Here is a 19,614-nt window from a genome sequence, read left to right on the forward strand (position 1 = left end):
TATGTGCAGATTACACAACACTCAGCATTCAAAATGATTCTTTCAGAGCAGTCTGTGACCTAATGACCTCTCCTCTAGCAGAGGAAAAGTAAATAGTTAAAGAGACACTGAAGCGAAAAAAATATATATGATATAATGAATTGGTTGTGTACTATGAATAATTACTAGATGATTAGCAGCAAAGAAAATATTCTCATATTTTTATTTTCAGGTATATAGTGTTTTTTCTAACATTGCATCATTCTATAATATGTGCAGATTACACAACACTCAGCATTCAAAATGAGTCTTTCAGAGCAGTCTGTGAACTAATGACCTCTCCTCTAGCAGAGGAAAAGTAAACAGTTCAATTACAGTTGAGATAATAAAGTCAGATAACAGCCCTCTCCACGACTAACTTAGTCGGAGAGCTTAATAGCTTTTTTGCATAGAGATAACAACTGGCGTTTCTCAACTCTTCCTGTACTGGAAACAATTAGACTGATGTATCTGATCTTAATGTTTTTTTTCTTAGCTGTACTACACATACAAATCATAATATCATCATTTTTTTTTCGCTTCAGTGTCTCTTTAAGGAACAGTTGAGATAATAAAAGTCAGATAACAGCCCTCTCCACGACTTTGAAAGTCGTAGAGATTAATGGCTTTTTTGTATAGAGATAACAACTGGAGTTTCTTAACTCTTCCTGTACTGGAAACAATTAGACTGATGTATCTGATCTTAATGTTTAATTTCTTAGCTGTACTACACATACAAATCATAATATCATAATTTGTTTTTCGTTCAGTGTCTCTTTAAGCCAGTTGCCTGGCTATCCTTCCGACCCTCTGCCTCTAATACTTTCAGCCATAGACCCTGAACAAGCCTGCAGCAGATCAGGTGTTTCCACACCTCCCAACTTTTTGAGATAAAAAAGAGGGGCACTTAAACCACTCCCCCTGCCACGCCCTAATCATGCTCAAACCACACCTCCAACAATGCCCCCCACACACACTCTCCATAGGGGATTCTCAGCATGGCCTTTATTCTTTATAAAGACAATCCCTTTAAAAGAATTATACAAAAAGATTTATACAAAGATGCTGGCCAGCCTCCCTGCTCCCCGTACACTTTTCTGGCAGTTGGACGGAGTAACAGCCATTTACTAAGAGCTTTTAAAAATAAAGAAAACCCTGAGTACCCCATATAAGAAGATGGGCTACTTACTGTACGTGGCAGCAACATAGGAGAAAAGTAATTTCTGGCTCATTTTACTTTGGAAGAAACATACTTCTTATTTTTGTATATGTTTACATGTATTTAAAATTGTAAGATTTTCATGAAAGAGGTCCTTTAAGGAAATGAGAACTGGCAACACCTTTGATGGAAACTCTCAAAAAACAGGAAAAAAAACTAATTGATTATATGGATATTAGCAAACTTGCTTCAGTTGTCACAGTCTCCCTTTTATTTTGCAGACCCGGTGGATAGCATCACAGTGACGCAGTCACCCCAGATAGCGTCAGAGGAAAACCCAGCTGTGACCCTGACCTGTAACACCTCCAATGCCAACATCGAAGCCGTGACATGGCTGAAGGATGGGATGCCTTTGAACAGCAGCGCCTACACTCTAACCAATGGGAATCTCACTCTCCTGATCAACCGGCCAATCAGGGCACTCAGCGGGAACTACAGCTGCAACATCTCCAACCCCGCCTACTGGGGCGTCGGCTTCCATCTGCTCACTGTCTACAGTAATAAGACTGTATATGAACTGCCATTTACTGTACCTTGAGTGTACCTTGTACCTGAGTGATTCAACAAACCAGTACTGGATCCTTCCAGGCATTGGCAGGGGAAGCTTTTAAACCTGACCCTGGTCATATCAAATCGTAGCGAGGGTTGTTGTATGTTTCGCGTAACAGCAGTCATGCCATTGTGACGACGTGAAGTATGGGGAGATTACGAGTTTTCGCCAAATGTATTTCCGAATGGAAAATGCTATTTTCAATTTCGAGAAAATGCAAAAAAACCTTTATTTTACCACGCAAAGCACAGTAATACGGAAAAATTATATTTTTACTGTAAAGATTTTTAATGCGAAAAACGTGAAAAATCTATATTTTTACGGCAAAAATGAAATGCATTTTCAATGGCGTTTTCGCTCAAGAATCTAATTTAACATAACTTACGCGAAAATGAAGGCAAAAAGAATATTGGCATTTTTGCTCATCACTGGTCCTAACAACAGCTCCCACAACCCCCTTCGTTAAGAAAGGGGGAGGTTCTGATGGCACTGAAGTTACTCTCTGTACACCGGTATAGCTGTAATTCCTATCACGGTCTATGGTGATGTCGGCTGCGCCCAAGTCTCCTTCGCTAGACTGCAAGTGCTCGGGACAGGACAGCCATCAGGGGGGGGGGGGGGGGGGAAACTGACACTGCAGTGAGGGGCCCAGGGCTTCTGGGGGCCCTGGGTCCCCTTCCCAAAGCGCTGGAAGGGTCGCATGTTCTGGCTGCGGGCCTGTGGCTCACTAACCAGCACACCGCGTTCCAGCACTGAAAGAGTGACATCAGCGCTTGAACGTGGGGAGCAGATGAGTGAGCCCGCTACAGCGGACTTTCTATACTGGGGCACCACCTATATCTGGCTACAGGCTACCTATACTGGGCCACCACCTATACCTGGCTACCTATGCTGGGGCAGAAGCCACCTATACCTAGCTACCTATACTAGGGCACCACCTATACCTGGCTACCTATACTGGGGCTGGAACCTCCTATACCTAGCTACCTATACTAGGGCACCACCTATACCTGGCTACCTATACTGGGGCTGGAACCTCCTATACCTAGCTACCTAACTAGGGCACCACCTATACCTGGCTACCAGTGGCGGCGCCAGGGGGGTGCTTGGGGGTGCTCGAGCACCCCCTAGAATTGTCCAAGCACCCCCAAAGCACCCCCTGGAGTGAACTGACTTCAGGCGTCTAAAAGACGCCAAGTCAGTTCACACACCGGCAGCACGGAGCAGCAGGCAGGGCTACGGTAAGATGGCCGCCCGGAGCCCTGTTCTGCAGACTTCGGGCGGCCATTTTCCCGTAGCCCTGCTCTCTGCATGCAGGCAGGAAGTCTCGTCGTGACGTCGGGAAGGAAGAGGATCGTGGGCGCGCGGGCGCTGCGCGCCACAATGAGGTCGGGACTCGGGACGGGAGGTCGGGAAAGAAGGTCTTCTGGCTGTAGGTGAGTAAATGGGTTTTTCTTTTCTTTTTCAGGTGATGCGGATTGTGCATATTGGGGTCATATCTGCTACGGATTGTGCATATTGGGGTCATATCTGCCACGGATTGTGCATATTGGGGTCATATCTGCCACGGATTGTGCATATTGGGGTCATATCTGCCACGGATTGTGCATATTGGGGTCATATCTGCCACGGATTGTGCATATTGGGGTCATATCTGCCACGGATTGTGCATATTGGGGTCATATCTGCTACGGATTGTGCATATTGGGGTCATATCTGCTACGGATTGTGCATATTGGGGCGATATCTGCTACCGATTGTGCATGTTGGGGTCATTTCTGCTACCGATTGTGCATATTGGGGTCATTTCTGCTACCGATTGTGCATATTGGGGTCATTTCTGCTACCGATTGTGCATATTGGGGTCATTTCTGCTACCGATTGTGCATATTGGGGTCATATCTGCTACCGATTGTGCATATTGGGGTCATATCTGCTACCGATTGTGCATATTGGGGTCATATCTGCTACCGATTGTGCATATTGGGGTCATATCTGCTACCGATTGTGCATATTGGGGTCATATCTGCTACCGATTGTGCATATTGGGGTCATATCTGCTACCGATTGTGCATATTGGGGCCATATCTGCTACCGATTGTGCATATTGGGGCCATATCTGCCACCGATTGTGCATATTGGGACCATATCTGCCACCGATTGTGCATATTGGGACCATATCTGCCACCGATTGTGCATATTGGGACCATATCTGCCACCGATTGTGCATATTGGGACCATATCTGCCACCGATTGTGCATATTGGGACCATATCTGCCACCGATTGTGCATATTGGGACCATATCTGCCACCGATTGTGCATATTGGGACCATATCTGCCACCGATTGTGCATATTGGGACCATATCTGCCACCGATTGTGCATATTGGGACCATATCTGCCACCGATTGTGCATATTGGGACCATATCTGCCACCGATTGTGCATATTGGGACCATATCTGCTACCGATTGTGCATATTGGGACCATATCTGCTACCGATTGTGCATATTGGGACCATATCTGCTACCGATTGTGCATATTGGGGCCATATCTGATAACGATTGTGCATATTGGGGCCATATCTGATAACGATTGTGCATATTGGGGTCATATCTGCTAACGATTGTGCATATTGGGGTCATATCTGCTACCGATTGTGCATATTGGGGCTATATCTGATAACGATTGTGCATATTGGGGCCATATCTGATAACGATTGTGCATATTGGGGCCATATCTGATAACGATTGTGCATATTGGGGCCATATCTGATAACGATTGTGCATATTGGGGTCATTGGACGTGTTTTTTGTTAAAATCTGCTCACATTACGTGTATTTTCTTGAGAAAACCTGCACAATTATGTGAATTTTCAGGGAAAAGGGTCACCAAAACTTGGGCCCTCTGTCTTTGCGTTGCACTTTTAAAGGGAACCCGAGGTGAGAATAATATTGAGGCTGCCATATTTATCTCCCTTTAAGCAATACCAGTTGCCTGGCTGCCGTGCTGGTCCTCTGCCTCTTATTCTTTCAACCATAGACCCTGAACAAGCATGCAGCAGGTCAGGGGTTTCTGACAATATTGTCAGAACTGACAAGATTAGCTGCATGGCTTGTTTCTGGTGTAATTCAGTTCACTACTACAGCCAAATAGATCAGCAGGGCTGCCAGGCAACTAGTATTGTTTAAAAGGAAATAAATATGGCAGCCACCATATCACTCTCACCCTGGGTTCACTTTAAATTACAGTTAGCCCCGCCCTCATCCGGTCATGACCACGCCCATTTTTTCGCCGCGGCGCGCTTCGCGCGCCGCAGGTTGTGGCCACACCCATTTTTGGCGCGGCGCGCTTCGCGCGCCGCAGGTCGTCAGCTCCCCCGGAAATTGGTCCAGCACCTGCATAGCACCCCCTAAAAAAATTTCCTGGAGCCGCCACTGCTGGCTACCTATACTGGGGCACCACCTATACTTGGCTATCTTTACTGAGGCACCTCCTGTACCTGGCTACCTATATTGGGGCACCAGCTAACCAGCTATATTTGGCTACTTATACTGGGGTGCCTATAGCTTGCTACCTATACTGGGGGCACCTGTACCTGGCTAACCTATACTGGTGCACCACCCATACCAGGCTACCTATACTGGGGCCAACTTTACCGGGCTACCTATACCGGGGCACCACCTATAGTTGAATACCTATACTGGGGCACCAGCTATACCAGGCTACCTATACTGGGGCACCACCTATAGCTCGCTACTTACAGTATACTGGGGAAAGCTATACCTGGTTACCTATGCTGGGAGCACCTATGCCTGGATACCTATACTGGGGGCACCTATACCTGGCTAGGGCAGGGGGACAAGCTGAGACAGAAGGGGACAAGAGGTAACATGGGGGGGGGGGGGGGGCGGTAAAAGAGGCACAGGGGGAACAGAGGAGGACAAAAAAGGCACAGGGAGAAAAGAGATGAGACGGTAACATGAGGTCACACACAGGGACACAAAAGAGGCACAAACTGAGGTGAGAAAGAGCGGGACAAAAGAGGCACAGGAAGAAAAGAGGGGGACAAATGAGAATGGATAAAGGATAAGAACAGACCTGCAAGTCCCTATCTCATTTGTTAACCGGGGACTACCTGTATTTTGCTAGTATTTGGCTCCACCCACAATATGTCATGATCACGCCCACTTTTTGCCACATCACACTGTGCATGCCGCTTTCTTCAGTGTCGGAGCCATGCACATTTTTCGCCGAAGTGCAGTTCGCATATGGACACGGGGGTGGGGTGGCTAATGGGCGGGTACAGCAACCAGTGGGTGGGCCCAGGGAGGGGGGGCCTAGGCTTGATGATATGTGAGGAGCCCCAAAATTTCTGATGGCGGCCCTGGTTCGGGAGGCGGGACATAAGGGGGCCTGGTCCTGTCTGTGCAAGTGTAGAGCGCAGTGTCAGCGGCTCAGGACATCCTTCTCACTCCTCTCATCTTGACTGACTGCACAGTATCTCCCTGCTGCTCCCCTCTCTGTATGTCATGTGACCTGCAGAAATGGGTGCCACAGGAAAATAGACTGCACAGCCGCAAGCCACATCAAACTGCAATGGGAGGGGGGGGGGATAGTCAAATTACACTCCTGACCTGGAGTGCAAAATGTTTTATAATATATCCAGGCATGGTTTATTACAGCAAGATCGTTCTGCTCTGCATGCTGCTGCTACAAGTGGCATTCCTTGCTTCGTTCTGATATGACTCAATTGATGGTTGCAGCATTTCCTCACTTAGCAGCAAATAATTATAGCCTGGGTTTTCTGGATCACACAGGCTCTCTTTTAGTCTCTCCCAGCTTTAGTAACTTAAAGGACAACCAAGGCGAAAATAAACCAATGAAATACATAATTTGTATCTATCTTCGTTCTCCTAAAAATCACTTTTTAAGATATTCCACAGTTTTATTTTATGTTTAAATCAACTTTTTAAGTTTTAACTGTTTTATTGTTTTTGCTCAATGACACATTCATTGAAGTATGCTAGAGTTACAATTTATGAACTATTGACCCTTTTTATCTCTTTCTTGCTCTCAGAAGCCATGTTCTGCTAGGAAAGTGTTTTATAGTTGGAATTTCTCTCCCATGTTGCTGTCACTTACGGTAAGTAGCATAAATCTGACATTACCGACAGATTTTGGGCAAGTCCAAGTTTACAAAGATGCTGCCCAGCCTCCCTGCTCACCGTACACTTTTCTGGCAGTTGGACGGAGTAACAGCCATTCACTAAGTGCTGTGCTGTTAAAAATAAAGAAAACCCTGAGAACCCCCTATGAGAAGATGGGCTACTTACTGTACGTGACAGCAACATAGGAGAAAAGTAATTTCTGGCTCATTTTACTTTGGAAGAAACATACTTCTTATTTTTCTATATGTTTATGTGTATTTAAAATTGTAAGATTTTCATGAAAGAGGTCCTTTAAGGAAATGAGAACTGGCAACACCTTTGATGGAAACTCTCAAAAAACAGGAAAGAAAACCAATTGGTTATATGGTTATATGTAGAGATGTCGCGAACCGCAATAGACTTCAATGGGGAGGCGAACTTTGAAAAATAGAAAAATGTATGCTGGCCACAAAAGTGATGGAAAACATGATTCAAGGGGTCTAACACCTGGAGGGGGGCATGGCGGAGTGGGATACACGCCAAAAGTCCCGGGGAAAAATCTGGATGTGACGCAAAGCAGCGTTTTAAGGGCAGAAATTACATTGAATGCTAAATGACAGGCCTAAAGTGCTTTCAAACATCTTGCATGTGTATACATCAATCAGGGAGTGTAATTAGAGTACTGCTTCTCTCTGACATACCAAGCTCACTGTGTAACGCACTGCAGACAGCTGTTTGCGTATTGACGGCCATGCTGGACTGGTGCGCACTGTGGCGAGAGTGTAGGCCGTGGCGGTTTTCCAGCCCATATGGTCGCTGGGCTGTGGTAGCTCAATGATAGAACAGTGACTGTCCAGCTGATTAAATTTGGTCTGTCCACAATGAAGCAACGACCTTATTACCTTCTTGTATGTAGGTAGGCATAGGTAGGTGTCCTAGTAGTTAGCTAGGCATAGGTAGGAGTCCCAGTATAGGTAGGTAGGCATAGGTAGGAGTCCCAGTATAGGTAGGTAGGCATAGGTAGGAGTCCCAGTATAGGTAGGTAGGCATAGGTAGGTGTCCCAGTAGTTAGCTAGGCATAGGTAGGAGTCCCAGTATAGGTATGTAGGCATAGGTAGGTGCCTCAGTAGTTAGCTAGACATAGGTAGGAGACCCAGTAGTTAGCTAGGCATAGGTAGGAGACCCAGTATAGGTAGGCAGGCATAGGTAGGTGTCCCAGTAGTTAGCTAGGCATAGGTAGGAGTCCCAGTATAGGTAGGTAGGCATAGGTAGGTGCCTCAGTAGTTAGCTAGACATAGGTAGGAGACCCAGTATAGGTAGGTAGGCATAGGTAGATGTCCCAGTAGTTAGCTAGGTATAGGTAAGAGACCCAGTATAGGTAGGTAGGCATAGGTAGGTGTCCCAGTAGTTAGCTAGGCATAGGTAGTTGTCCCAGTATAGGTAGGTAGGCATAGGTAGGAGACCCAGTATAGGTAGGTAGGCATAGGTAGGTGCCTCAGTAGTTAGCTAGGCATAGGTAGGAGTCCCAGTATAGGTAGGTAGGCATAGGTAGGTCCCCTAGTATAGGTAGGTAGGTGTCCCCGTATAGGTAAGTAGGTGCCCCAGTAGTTAGGTAGGCATAGGTAGGTGTCCCAGTATAGATAATTAGGCAGGGCCTGGCTGGCACAGTAATAACAATTACCAAGGTCCAGTTGCAACAGATAGGGCTGTATGTCAGTGTCAGTGAGCAACACACAAAAAAATAAAACACACATCTGGAAAACATTATCTCTCAAAAGAGCTGTTGAGGGGTGCTATTTTAGCAATAACAATCAGCCAGGAGCAAGCCAAGACCAAGAGCCTAACTAATCTTTCCCTAGGAGAAAAAGTCTGCAGCAGCTGTCCCTAGTCTGTCTCTAGCAGGCACACGAGTGAGTGTAATGGCTGGCAAACCTGCCTTATATAAGAGGGGGGGGGGGGGGGGGGTTGGGCTCCAGGGCTTAGTGTAGCCTGAATGGCTACAATGTGCCTGCTGACTGTGATGCAGAGGGTCAAAGTTGACCCTCATAGTGCATTATGGGGCGAATCAAACTTCCGCAAAAGTTCGCCTGAGAGCAGGAACGAGATAAAAAGGGTCAATAGATTTTAGCTCTGGCATACTTCAATGAATGTGTCATTGAGCAAAAACAATACAACAGTAAAAACTTAAAAAGTAGATTTGAATAAAAAATATAACTGTGGACTATCTTAAAAAGTCATTTTTAGGAGGAGGATGATGTATACAATTGTTTTTCATTAGTTTATTTTCACTTCAGGTGTCCTTTAAGGCTTAATGGCCCAGGTCTTGTAAGGTTTTTTACCTTCCCCTGGATCTACTGGGATATGTGCGGGTTCAGGATGGTGTTTTTTTTCTTCTGGTTGAACTTGATGGACGGATGTCTTGTTTCAACCAAACTAACTATGTAACTACGGTAACTGTTCTCTGTTATCTCACAGGAGATGTTTTCACCCCTTATAAACAAAATACCCTTCCACCCCCAGGAAAAAACAAAAACTCTGGAAATAAGCTACCCTAAAATGATGTAATTTTGATAGTACTGTTCTTAGCCACCTTCAAGCAGTTTTGACTTGAACATGTATGTTGTTGATGGGGGAAAAAACATCTTATGTGAGAATTAGTGAGTTTATTGAATCTGGGCCTCCATCTTAACCTTCTGTACACCGATAAGACCAATATAGTCATTGCTTTTAAAGGATTTGTTGGAACTCCTGTTTTAGACATACAAGTGTAATTTGTATTGTTATTTGTTGGCACAAAACAAAAGCAGTAAAAATGGGTGCACGGCCAGGGCCGGATTTCTGGAAAGGCCCGGGCATTGGGCGGCTGCAGCCCCAGGGGACACCTGGACATGAAAGAGAGGTTGCTACATACGAAAGAGGAGGAAGAAAATGGGGAGAAACACTTGATAAAGGGAAACAGATTCTTAGGGGAGCTGTTCATGAAAGAGAGGGGCTGCACATGGAATGGGAAGGGGCTGCAGTATATGGGTGATACACCTGGAAGAGGGGCTGCACATGGAATGGGAGGGACTGCTGTACATGGATGATACACATGGAAGAGGGGCTGCACATAGAATGGGAGGGACTGCTGTACATGGATAATACACATGGAAGAGGGGGCTGCACATGGAATGGGAGGGGTTGCTGTATATGGATGATACACATGGATGAGGGGGCTGCACATGGGATAAGAGGGGCTGCCGTACATGGATGATACACATGGAAGAGGGGGCTGCACATGGAATGGGAGGGGCTGCTGTACATGGATGATACACATGGAAGAGGGGGCTGCACATGGAATGGGAGGGGCTGCTGTACATGCACGATGCACATGGAAGAGGGGGCTGCACATGGAATGGGAGGGGCTGCTGTACATGGATGATACACATGGAAGGGGCTGCTGCACATGGAATGGGAGGGGCTGCTGTACATGGATGATACACATGGAAGGGGCTGCTGCACATGGAATGGGAGGGGCTGCTGTACATGGATGATACACATGGAAGGGGCTGCTGCACATGGAATGGGAGGGGCTGCTGTACATGGATGATACACATGGAAGAGGGGGCTGCACATGGAGTGGGAGGGGCTCTGCAGCTCAAGAAAGGGGAGCCACAACATACCTGGCCTAGGGGCACAAAAAGTATAAATCCAGCCTTGTGCACGGTGCGTCTGTTAATATGGGCACTGCCATAGCCCTCAATGTAATTAACGGCTATAGGGGCAACCACAAACAGATCATCCGCAAGGCAAATCTAGGCAGTTGCATAGGGTCTGAGGGAGTTTAGGGGCCTGGTGGATGCCAAAACTAACTAAAAAAGCCAGGTGACTAGCAACTATGGACAATAAGTGCTTTCTTGTCTAGGGCCCTATTATGTCTTAATCCTTTCTGGCAGCACCAGGAGGGTAATTTGGGTGCAGAGTGACACATTTAGCCAATATAGCTGAATTACAGCTTGTGTTTGTGATATAGGTGGGGATATACAGTCGGTACCAGAGTTTGGCAATAATATACAGTATAATACGATCAAACTCCTCCGGGTCATGAGGCATAGCAGCAGGGTTGCGGTAATGGAGTTCGTCTTGCAAAACTTGTCTGTAAGAACTCTCAAGGGATCTGGAGCTCCAGAAACTTCAGAAAAAACAAAGTAAACAGAAGGAACTGTGAACTATTCTTTTAATTATTATTTGTTGTATTTATTAAGCGCCAACAAGTTACGCAGCGCTGCACAATAGAAAAATGTGTTAACATTCAAGGCAGGACATACAAGGAACTCGCGACAAAACAAAGTCATGCAAATGTAATTGATAACAGTAGTTCAGTGTCTTTGGTAAATATAGAGACTGTTCTAGTCCATAAGAGGGTTGTCAGACAGTGCGATTGCATAATCAAGCTGGAAACACTAGGGGGGAGGGCCCTGCCAGAGGCTTACAATATAAAGTGTGGGGGTAGCGTCAATAGGTGCGTCTGTTGAGAGGGTGTCCAGCAGAACGTATTATGGTGCTGATGCAGGCGTACTAGGCAGGCGTACTAGGCAAACATGAAAAGGTGAGTCTTGAGTGCTTGTTTGAAGGTATTAAAGGGGTTCTCAGGGGGGGGGGGGGTGGGGGGGGCTTCTATCAGCCCCCTGTAGCTGTCATGTCCTGCACCGCCCTCCTACGCCGTTCCCTGCCGCCGGCACCTGGCAATTATTTGTCTAACAAGACGAATAATGCGCGCTCCCGCTCGCGTCATCGGGAGCTTACTGCGCAGGCACAGTACGAAGTTTTCTTGTACTGCGCCTGTGTAGTAAGCTTCCGATGATGTGCCCGGGAGCGAGCATGCACGCGGCCGTGCAGCCGCAGTTCAATCAGATGTCGCCTGACACCGGGACTAGCGGCGGAGAACGCCGCATCGTTGGAGGACGGCGTGGGACATTACTGCTACAGGGGGCCGGTAGAAGCCCAAGGTAAGTATCTGTTTTTATTTTCAACGCCCTCCTCAGAGAACCCCTTTAACAGTGGGAGCGAGACTGATGGCTGGTGGGAGCGAGTTTTAGAGAGTTGCGGGCAGCCCTAGTGAAGTCCTGCAATCGTGCATGGGAGTGACCCTTGATGGCAGCTCTCATAGAGATGCCAAATAAAGACAAACAGCTATTCTAACATTTACAAACATGATTTCCTTTTTTTATCTTGCAGATTCCGTGGCAAATGTCACAGTGACACAGTCACCCCAGGTAGTGACCGAGGTAACCCCGGCCATAAACCTCAGCTGTATTTCCTCTATTGGTATCATTGATAAAGTGACATGGCTGAAGGATGGACAGCCTGTGAATAGTAACACTTCCAGACTATTGGATGGGAATCTCACTCTGCAAATCATTCAGCCAACCAGAACGTTCAGTGGAAACTACAGCTGCATCGTATCCAACCCTGCCTCTTCGGGGGCCGGTTTTCACCATCTCATCGTCTATTGTAAGTAGTAACGTCTCACAGTGCAAAATATACGAACTAATGACCTTTTTATCTATTCCCTGCTCTCAGAAGCCAAGTTCTTTGCCATGAAAGTATTTTATGTCTGTAATTCCTTATCATTGAGGGACAATATAGTCTGACTGGGTCCCGACTGCAGAGAAATTGTCAGTTGTGTAGCTGAATATTCACTCTTTCAGGCAGAGAAAAAAGAAAAGCAGCACAACATATGCATTTGTATGCTTAGTACTGTACAGTACATACACATGTCTATCTCATCATGTCACATGTCATTTAAAGGACCACTGTAGCGAAAATCATAAAATATATATAAACATATACACATAAGAAGTACGTTTCTTTCATAGTAAAATTAGCCATAAGTTACTTTTCTCCTATGTTGCTGTCACCTATAATAGGTAGTAGAAATCAGACAGAACTGACAGATTTTGGACTAGCCCATCTCCTCATGGGGGGTTCTCAGGGTTTTCTTTATTTTCAAAAGCACTTAGCGAATGGCAGTTGCTCGGTCCAACAGCAGTGAGCAGGCCAGCAGTAAGCAGACCAGCATCTTTGTATATATATTTTTTTGGTAGTGTCTTTATAAAGAATAAATGCAAAGCTGAGAATCCCCTATGAAGAGATGGACTAGTCCAAAACCTGTCCCTTCTGTCAGATTTCTACTACCTACTGTAAGTGACAACAACATAGGAGAAAAGTAATTTATTGCTGATTTTACTCTGGAAAAGATGTACTTCTTATTTTTATATGTTTGCACATATTTAAAGTTTTACAGTTTTTCGCTGTAGTTCCCCTTTGAGGACTCATGTCTTTGATTCATTTTCCTGTTATCTCCTTGGTCATGAATAAAGTAGTATTCACTAACTTGCTTCCTTAACTTTAAGATTAGGTGTATAAAGGACAACTATCAAAGTTATTATGGGAGAACCCCATAAATGAATCACATATGCATTGTAACAAGGGACAGTTATAGTCATCGGTTATTTTAGCTTTTTGTTTCTTTAATTTACCTTAAAAGACTTCCCTTAAAGATGGTGATTGCACCAGACTGCGGAATAGTCCATATCCACAGGGGACGCCCCCCTGGGAAGCATAAAGTGGAATCATCTATTTTTTGTCTACCCTACCCTACAGCGCAATCTAAACCACGTAACTGCCGCATCAATCTCATGTGAAGAATGAGAGACAACCACTTTCGCTCCTAATGTGGCCAGCAAATAGTTTGTTAGAAGAGCCTAATTTGTGTGTTATGCTGGGAATACACCATACAATTTTCTGTTAGATTTTTAGATCTTTCTGTTAGATTTTCTGTTAGATTATTTTCTGTAGAGACTGGTCATTATCTCTGGTGCATTGTCTTCTGTTTATCTCCTGCTAAATAGAACAATGCCTAATTGCTCGGCAGATAGATGGTTAGATAGATAAATTACAACATGTTGGAAATTCTCATACATCAGACAATGTATGGGCAGGTCGATCAAGAGACAGATCTCTCTCTGATCGAATCTGATCGAAGAGAGATCTGTTGCCTGTGGTGTATGGGCTGGAAACAGATCAGCACTGGGTCCTCACTCGATGCGACATTGCAGACCTTTAACGCTATGCACACAATCGAGCATGTCAGCGTTACATCTTGCAGCATGTCCAATTGATACATGCAACCAATCTTTGCCCGAAATTGGTCACATCGTGGATCAGGCATGCTCTTGGCAGCACCGATTTTCATTTGATCCAATTGTAATAATCAAATCGGTTGGTCGATCGGCTACCAAGTCGCCTAATATTTGGCCACCTTTAGATTCTTCAGGAAAATAAAGTAAACAAAAGGAAATGTGAACTGGCAGCTCTTAAAGCGGTATTGTCACCATAAAAATCAAATTTCAACAGCAACTGGTCTGAGTGTATTACGTGATAAAGATGCTAATCCTGCATTCAAAACTTTGTTATGTAAGTGGAACTAGTATTTATCTACTTCAGAGGCGTATCTGGAGGGATGCAGGCATGGCTTGTGCCATGGGCGCCACATCATCCTGCCCCTGTGCTGGGCCCCCATGCCTCCCATCATTCATACCTCAGATCAGATTAATTCTGTTAACTGTGGAACATGTGGGGCCTACTTGGGTTAGTGTTAGAAAAGAGGGTAGAAAGTGAATAAGAAGAGATATTTCCCCAAAAAGTAACTTCAGCAATATCCGGAACCCCCCAAAAACCCCACAGGCAACCATAACAAACGTACGCAAGAAAGGATGCTGTTTTTAGAGGGGAGGCGGCGCAATTTCTGCGTTTGCCATAGGCTCTATATTACCCAGATACGACCCTGATCTACTTATATATGTGTTTTTTATTACTAGATTAGCATGGGTGTCACTCTTATTCTTTAAAGAGCTGGAAGAGAAAGGCAATCAGTCATTCTAACATTTACCAACTTGATTATTTTCTTTTATCTTACAAATTCAGTGGTGAATGTCACAGTGACGGTGACGCAGTCACCCCAGATAGTGACTGAGGGAACCTCAGCCGTAAACCTCAGCTGCCTCTCTAGTGATATCATCGATAAAGTGACATGGCTGAAGGACGGACAGCCTGTGAACAGTAACGCTTCCAGTCTATTGGATGGGAATCTCACTCTGCAGATCATTCAGCCAACCAGGGCGTTCAGTGGAATCTACAGCTGCAATGTATCCAACCCTGCCTCCTCGGGGGGCGGACTTCACAACCTCATCGTCTATTGTAAGTCATAACGAAACTGAGAATCTGTGCTGTATGAACTGTAACAATGGTGTAGATTCACAAAAGTTTTCTTCTGTCTTTATTAACTCCAAGTCATTTTTCTAGTTATCTTCTTGGTCATAAATAAAGTAGTTTTCAGTCACTTCCAATCTTTAGCATTACGATTCAGTCTTTAAGCTTAGAATTTGTTCCTTAATCAATCAGATTCCTGCCATGTACGGTAACAGGGGATGCACTCTCACCTTCCATGTCATGGATTCATCCAGAAACTTCTTTGAGTCTATTCCACCGGCCTTGTCATACATGCAGCAGAGGGGGGCGTATTGAAATATGCAGGGGGAGAAGGATGCAGACAGAAACAGATGGGGGCATAATGAAATATAGGGGGTGGGGCAATAGCTACATTATGGGGTAGGAGGCACATGCTGCATTTATACTTGCTGAACACCAACACGTGGGCTGCATTTCATATGTGGACTAATATGCACTGTATTTCATATGTGGGCTAAGGTGTGCTGGAATTTATATGGGAGGTAACATGTGCTGCATTTCATACATGAGGTAAAGTGCTGCATTTCATACGTGAGGTAACATGTGCTGCATTTTAAATATGAGGTAACTTGTGCTGCTGCTGCTGCAAACCATACATGGGGTAACTTGTGCTGCATTTCTTACATGGGGTAATGACTGCTGCATTTTGTGCATGGGGAAATGACTGCTGCATTTCATATGGGAGGTAAGGTGTGCTGTATTTCATATGGGGAGTAGTGTTTACTACACTGCTAACTGATGTGCCTGTCTTCCCCCAAATACAAAAAGGTCACAGTTCTCAACGGTTATATGTCATGCAATCATTCCAAAGATGTTTCCTTTGGAAAAATCAGTCATGTGACCCAGAGATCTCGACAGAAAGCATGGAGCTGATGAGAGAGTGGTTGTTCCCCACCTAGGGGGGATCTTGAGTCTCAGATTCTTCAGTAAAATAAAGTAATCAGAAGGAAATGTGAACTGGCTGTACCCTTGATGGTAGCTCTCAAAGAGCTGAAAGAAAAAGACACAGTTTTCCTACCATTTAAAAAACTTGCTTTCTTTTTGTTTTTACCTTGCAGATCCATTGGGGGATGTCACAGTGACGCAGTCACCACAGATAGTGACTGAGGGAACCCCAGCCGTAAACCTCAGCTGCATCTCTACTGGTATCATTGATAAAGTGACATGGTTGAAGGATGGACAGCCTGTGAACAGTAACGCTTCCAGACTATTGGGTGGGAATCTCACTCTGCAGATCATTCAGCCAACCAGAGAGTTCAGTGGGAGCTACAGCTGCAATGTATCCAACCCTGCCTTCTCGAGGGCCGGATTTCACAATCTCATTGTCTATTGTAAGTTGTAATGAAACTTGCAGTCTGTGTTGTATGAACTGTGACGTCAATTCACAAAGATTTTCTCCTGCCTTTATTGAGGACCCTGAATCATTTTCTTGTTATCTCTTTGGTTAGTTTTCACTAACTTGCAATCCTTAACTTCAGGATTCAGTCTTTAAGTTTGAAATTTGTTCCTCAACTCAGGCTTGGTTAACATAGTATCAGATTCCTGTCGAGAAACCCTAGTTTCCAGAATCTCCAAATTTCTATTTAGAATGAAAAGGCAATCAAAGAATGAGGATTTGTAGTGCGGTAAGCGGAAATTTCTACGGAAATCCGCTATACCGATGTTCGGTAATTTTTATCAGAAGACTCGGAATGAATAAGCCAATCAGATATGAGGATTTGTAGTGTGGTAAGCGGAAATTTCAGAAAGCAGAATCCGTGAGATTTGGAATACTGTCGTATACTGCAGAATACCGTAGGAATAAAGCGGTAGCGGAAATGAGCATCTGCGGAAGGCGGAATTTCTGCGGAATTGGAAATTGTCATTTCTGACTATCCCTACCATGGGGTATCATGTTCCTCTCAGTTGGTGGCAGACAGCGACACATCGGGCAGCTATTTGCAAAGTTGTTTCTGTGGAGGTGAACTCTGGGATGTGGGCGGAGAGTCTCTGGAAGTGGGCGGTCCTCACAGGTGCGTATTTGCTGCAATGTAGCAGGGAGTGGGACTCATCCTCCAGGACCCCCTGGTCACATTGCTTGCACAGTCTCTCCTCCCGGGGCTTCCATACATGTCTGTGCTGCCCTGTCTCTATCTCCAGGCTGTAGGCCACGCCTATCTTGTGACTGACAACCGTTGCATAGGGACAGGCACCTGGGGGTGTGGCTATGCACAGCTGGACCCTGATGAGAGGGAAGAGCAGGAAGGCTTTGGTCTGTTGGAGGTGAGGAGTGGGTTCCTGTTATCTGCTGCAAAAGGTACGTGGATTTTTTTTTCTGAATTGCAAAAACAGAACATTTTTTGCAACAGAGGTTTAAAAGTAATTTACACATGGCCTTAATTTACAAAGCCTTGCTGCATTTGGTAAAGCAGAAAACAGCTGTTTTTACTGCACATCTTATCAAATGTCAGTTCACTCAGCCCCGTTTCTGGGGGCGGGCGAGGTGGGTGATCTTCAAATTCTGTTTTCCAAGTTCCAATTTTCAAGGAGTTTTTTTTTGTTGTTGTCACTTTTCGTGTTCTCTGATTGGTCAAATGCTGAATCCCGAGTTCTGTGATTTGGCTAAAAGTACAGAGTTGCGGTAATGCGGTATTTCCACAGAAATCCGATTTCCGTTTTCCAATCGGAAAGAACGATCGGAAATTTCAATTCTGCAAAATCCGAATGAGCATCCGTACTGTCCAGTGCCTCTGGTGCTTGCCGACCTACTATCTGCAGACTAAAGTTGCAAGTCTATTGCTTCCTTTAGCATTGGTAGTTTTTATACCTCTCTCTCCAGGGCCCATACGTCATTCACTTTTTTTCTGAGTTTTCTCAGTGAAATTTTCAAACTTGTTAATAAAATGCCCTTTAAATCACCAGAAAGCAAGAAAATAGTTAAAATAGTTTTGATAGTACCGTATATACTCGCATATAAGCCAACCCACGTATAAGCCGACCCCCAACCTTTACCTAAAAAAACAGGGAAAAATGATTGACCCCCATATAAGCCGGGGATAGGAAATGCTGGATTGGTGCAGGCCGCGTGATCCCCCCAGTGTGTCCCAGTATAGCTAGTATAGTGCCCAGTATGGGTAGGTAGTGCCCCAGTATAGCTAGTATAGTGCCCAGTATAGCCAGTATAGTGCCCAGTATAGCTAGTATAGTGCCCAGTATAGCTAGTATAGTGCCCAGTCTGGGTAGGTAGAGTCCCAGAATAGCTAGTATAGTGCCCAGTATAGCTAAGTATAGTGCCCCAGTATTGGTAGGTAGTGCCCCAGTAGAGTTAGTAAAGTGCACAGTATAGCTAGTATAGTGCCCAATATAGCTAGTAAAGTGTCCAGTATAATAATATATAAGAAGTACATTTCTTCCAGAGTAAAATGAGCCATACAATACTTTTCTCCTATGTTGCTGATACTTACAGTAGGTAGTAGAAATCTGACATTACATGACAGGTTTTGGGTTAGTCCATCTCTTCCTGGGAGATTCTCAGCATGGCCTTTATTCTTTATAAAGACGTTCCCTGAAAAAGATTTATACAAAGATGCTGGCAAGCCTCCCTACCCACTGTACACTATTTTGATAGTTGGACCGAGCAACTGCCATTCACTAAGTGCTTTTAAAAATAAAGAAAACCCTGAAAACCCCCTATGAGAAGATGGACTAGTCCAAAATCTGTTAATAATGTCAGATTTCTACTACTTCCTGTAAGTGGCAGCAACATAGGAGAAATGTAATTTATGGCTCATTTTACTCCGGAAGAAACGTTCTTCTTATTTGTATATGTTTACTTGTATTTTAAATTTTACGATTTTTGGGACAGAGGTCCTAATTTTTAGCATTTTGCAATTGAAAAAGTACCTAAAAGCAGTTGAAAAGGCACTGTCAAAATTATTCTGAGTATTTTCTTGCTTGCTGTGGGCTTAAAAGTTATTTAAGGAGACTATGAAAATTAACTCCGAGGAGAAGAGTTATTTGCATATGGGCCCAGGGACCATATGCAATTCACTTTTTCTCTGGAGTTTTCTCCTAGGAGATAATTTTTCATCTTCAATTTAAAGCGGACTATAACCCAGCATTTCAACTTTGCTCTAAAACATTATTTACAGTATATTATATGCAACCAGCATTTTTTTTTTACTAGACCAGCATTGGAAGGGTTACACACAGAGCTTTAAAGAGAATCTGTATTGTTAAAATCGCACAAAAGTAAACATACCAGTGCATTAGGGGACATCTCCTATTACACTCTGTCACAATTTCGCCGCTCCTCGCTGCATTAAAAGTGGTTAAAAACAGTTTTTAAAAGTTTGTTTATAAACAAACAAAATGGCCACCAAAACAGGAAGTAAGTTGATGTACAGT

At 44.6% G+C, this 19,614-nt stretch overlaps 1 protein-coding gene across 2 annotated transcripts in view; it reads left to right on the forward strand.

Moving 5' to 3' along the window:
• LOC137521795 (hemicentin-1-like) overlaps positions 1–19,614 on the forward strand; it is an 81,500-nt gene that overhangs the window by 45,399 nt on the left and 16,487 nt on the right. Inside the window, exons 5-8 of one of the 2 annotated variants that reach the window (XM_068241533.1) lie at positions 1,459–1,734; positions 12,154–12,429; positions 14,905–15,177; positions 16,287–16,559. In XM_068241533.1, the coding sequence (XP_068097634.1) occupies positions 1,459–1,734; positions 12,154–12,429; positions 14,905–15,177; positions 16,287–16,559 (1,098 nt within the window). The remainder of the gene's footprint in view (positions 1–1,458; positions 1,735–12,153; positions 12,430–14,904; positions 15,178–16,286; positions 16,560–19,614) is intronic. The other variant, XM_068241534.1, reaches the window with a different exon arrangement.

This window comes from Hyperolius riggenbachi, chromosome 6 (genome assembly GCF_040937935.1).
Source record: "Hyperolius riggenbachi isolate aHypRig1 chromosome 6, aHypRig1.pri, whole genome shotgun sequence".
NCBI lineage: Eukaryota > Metazoa > Chordata > Amphibia > Anura > Hyperoliidae > Hyperolius > Hyperolius riggenbachi.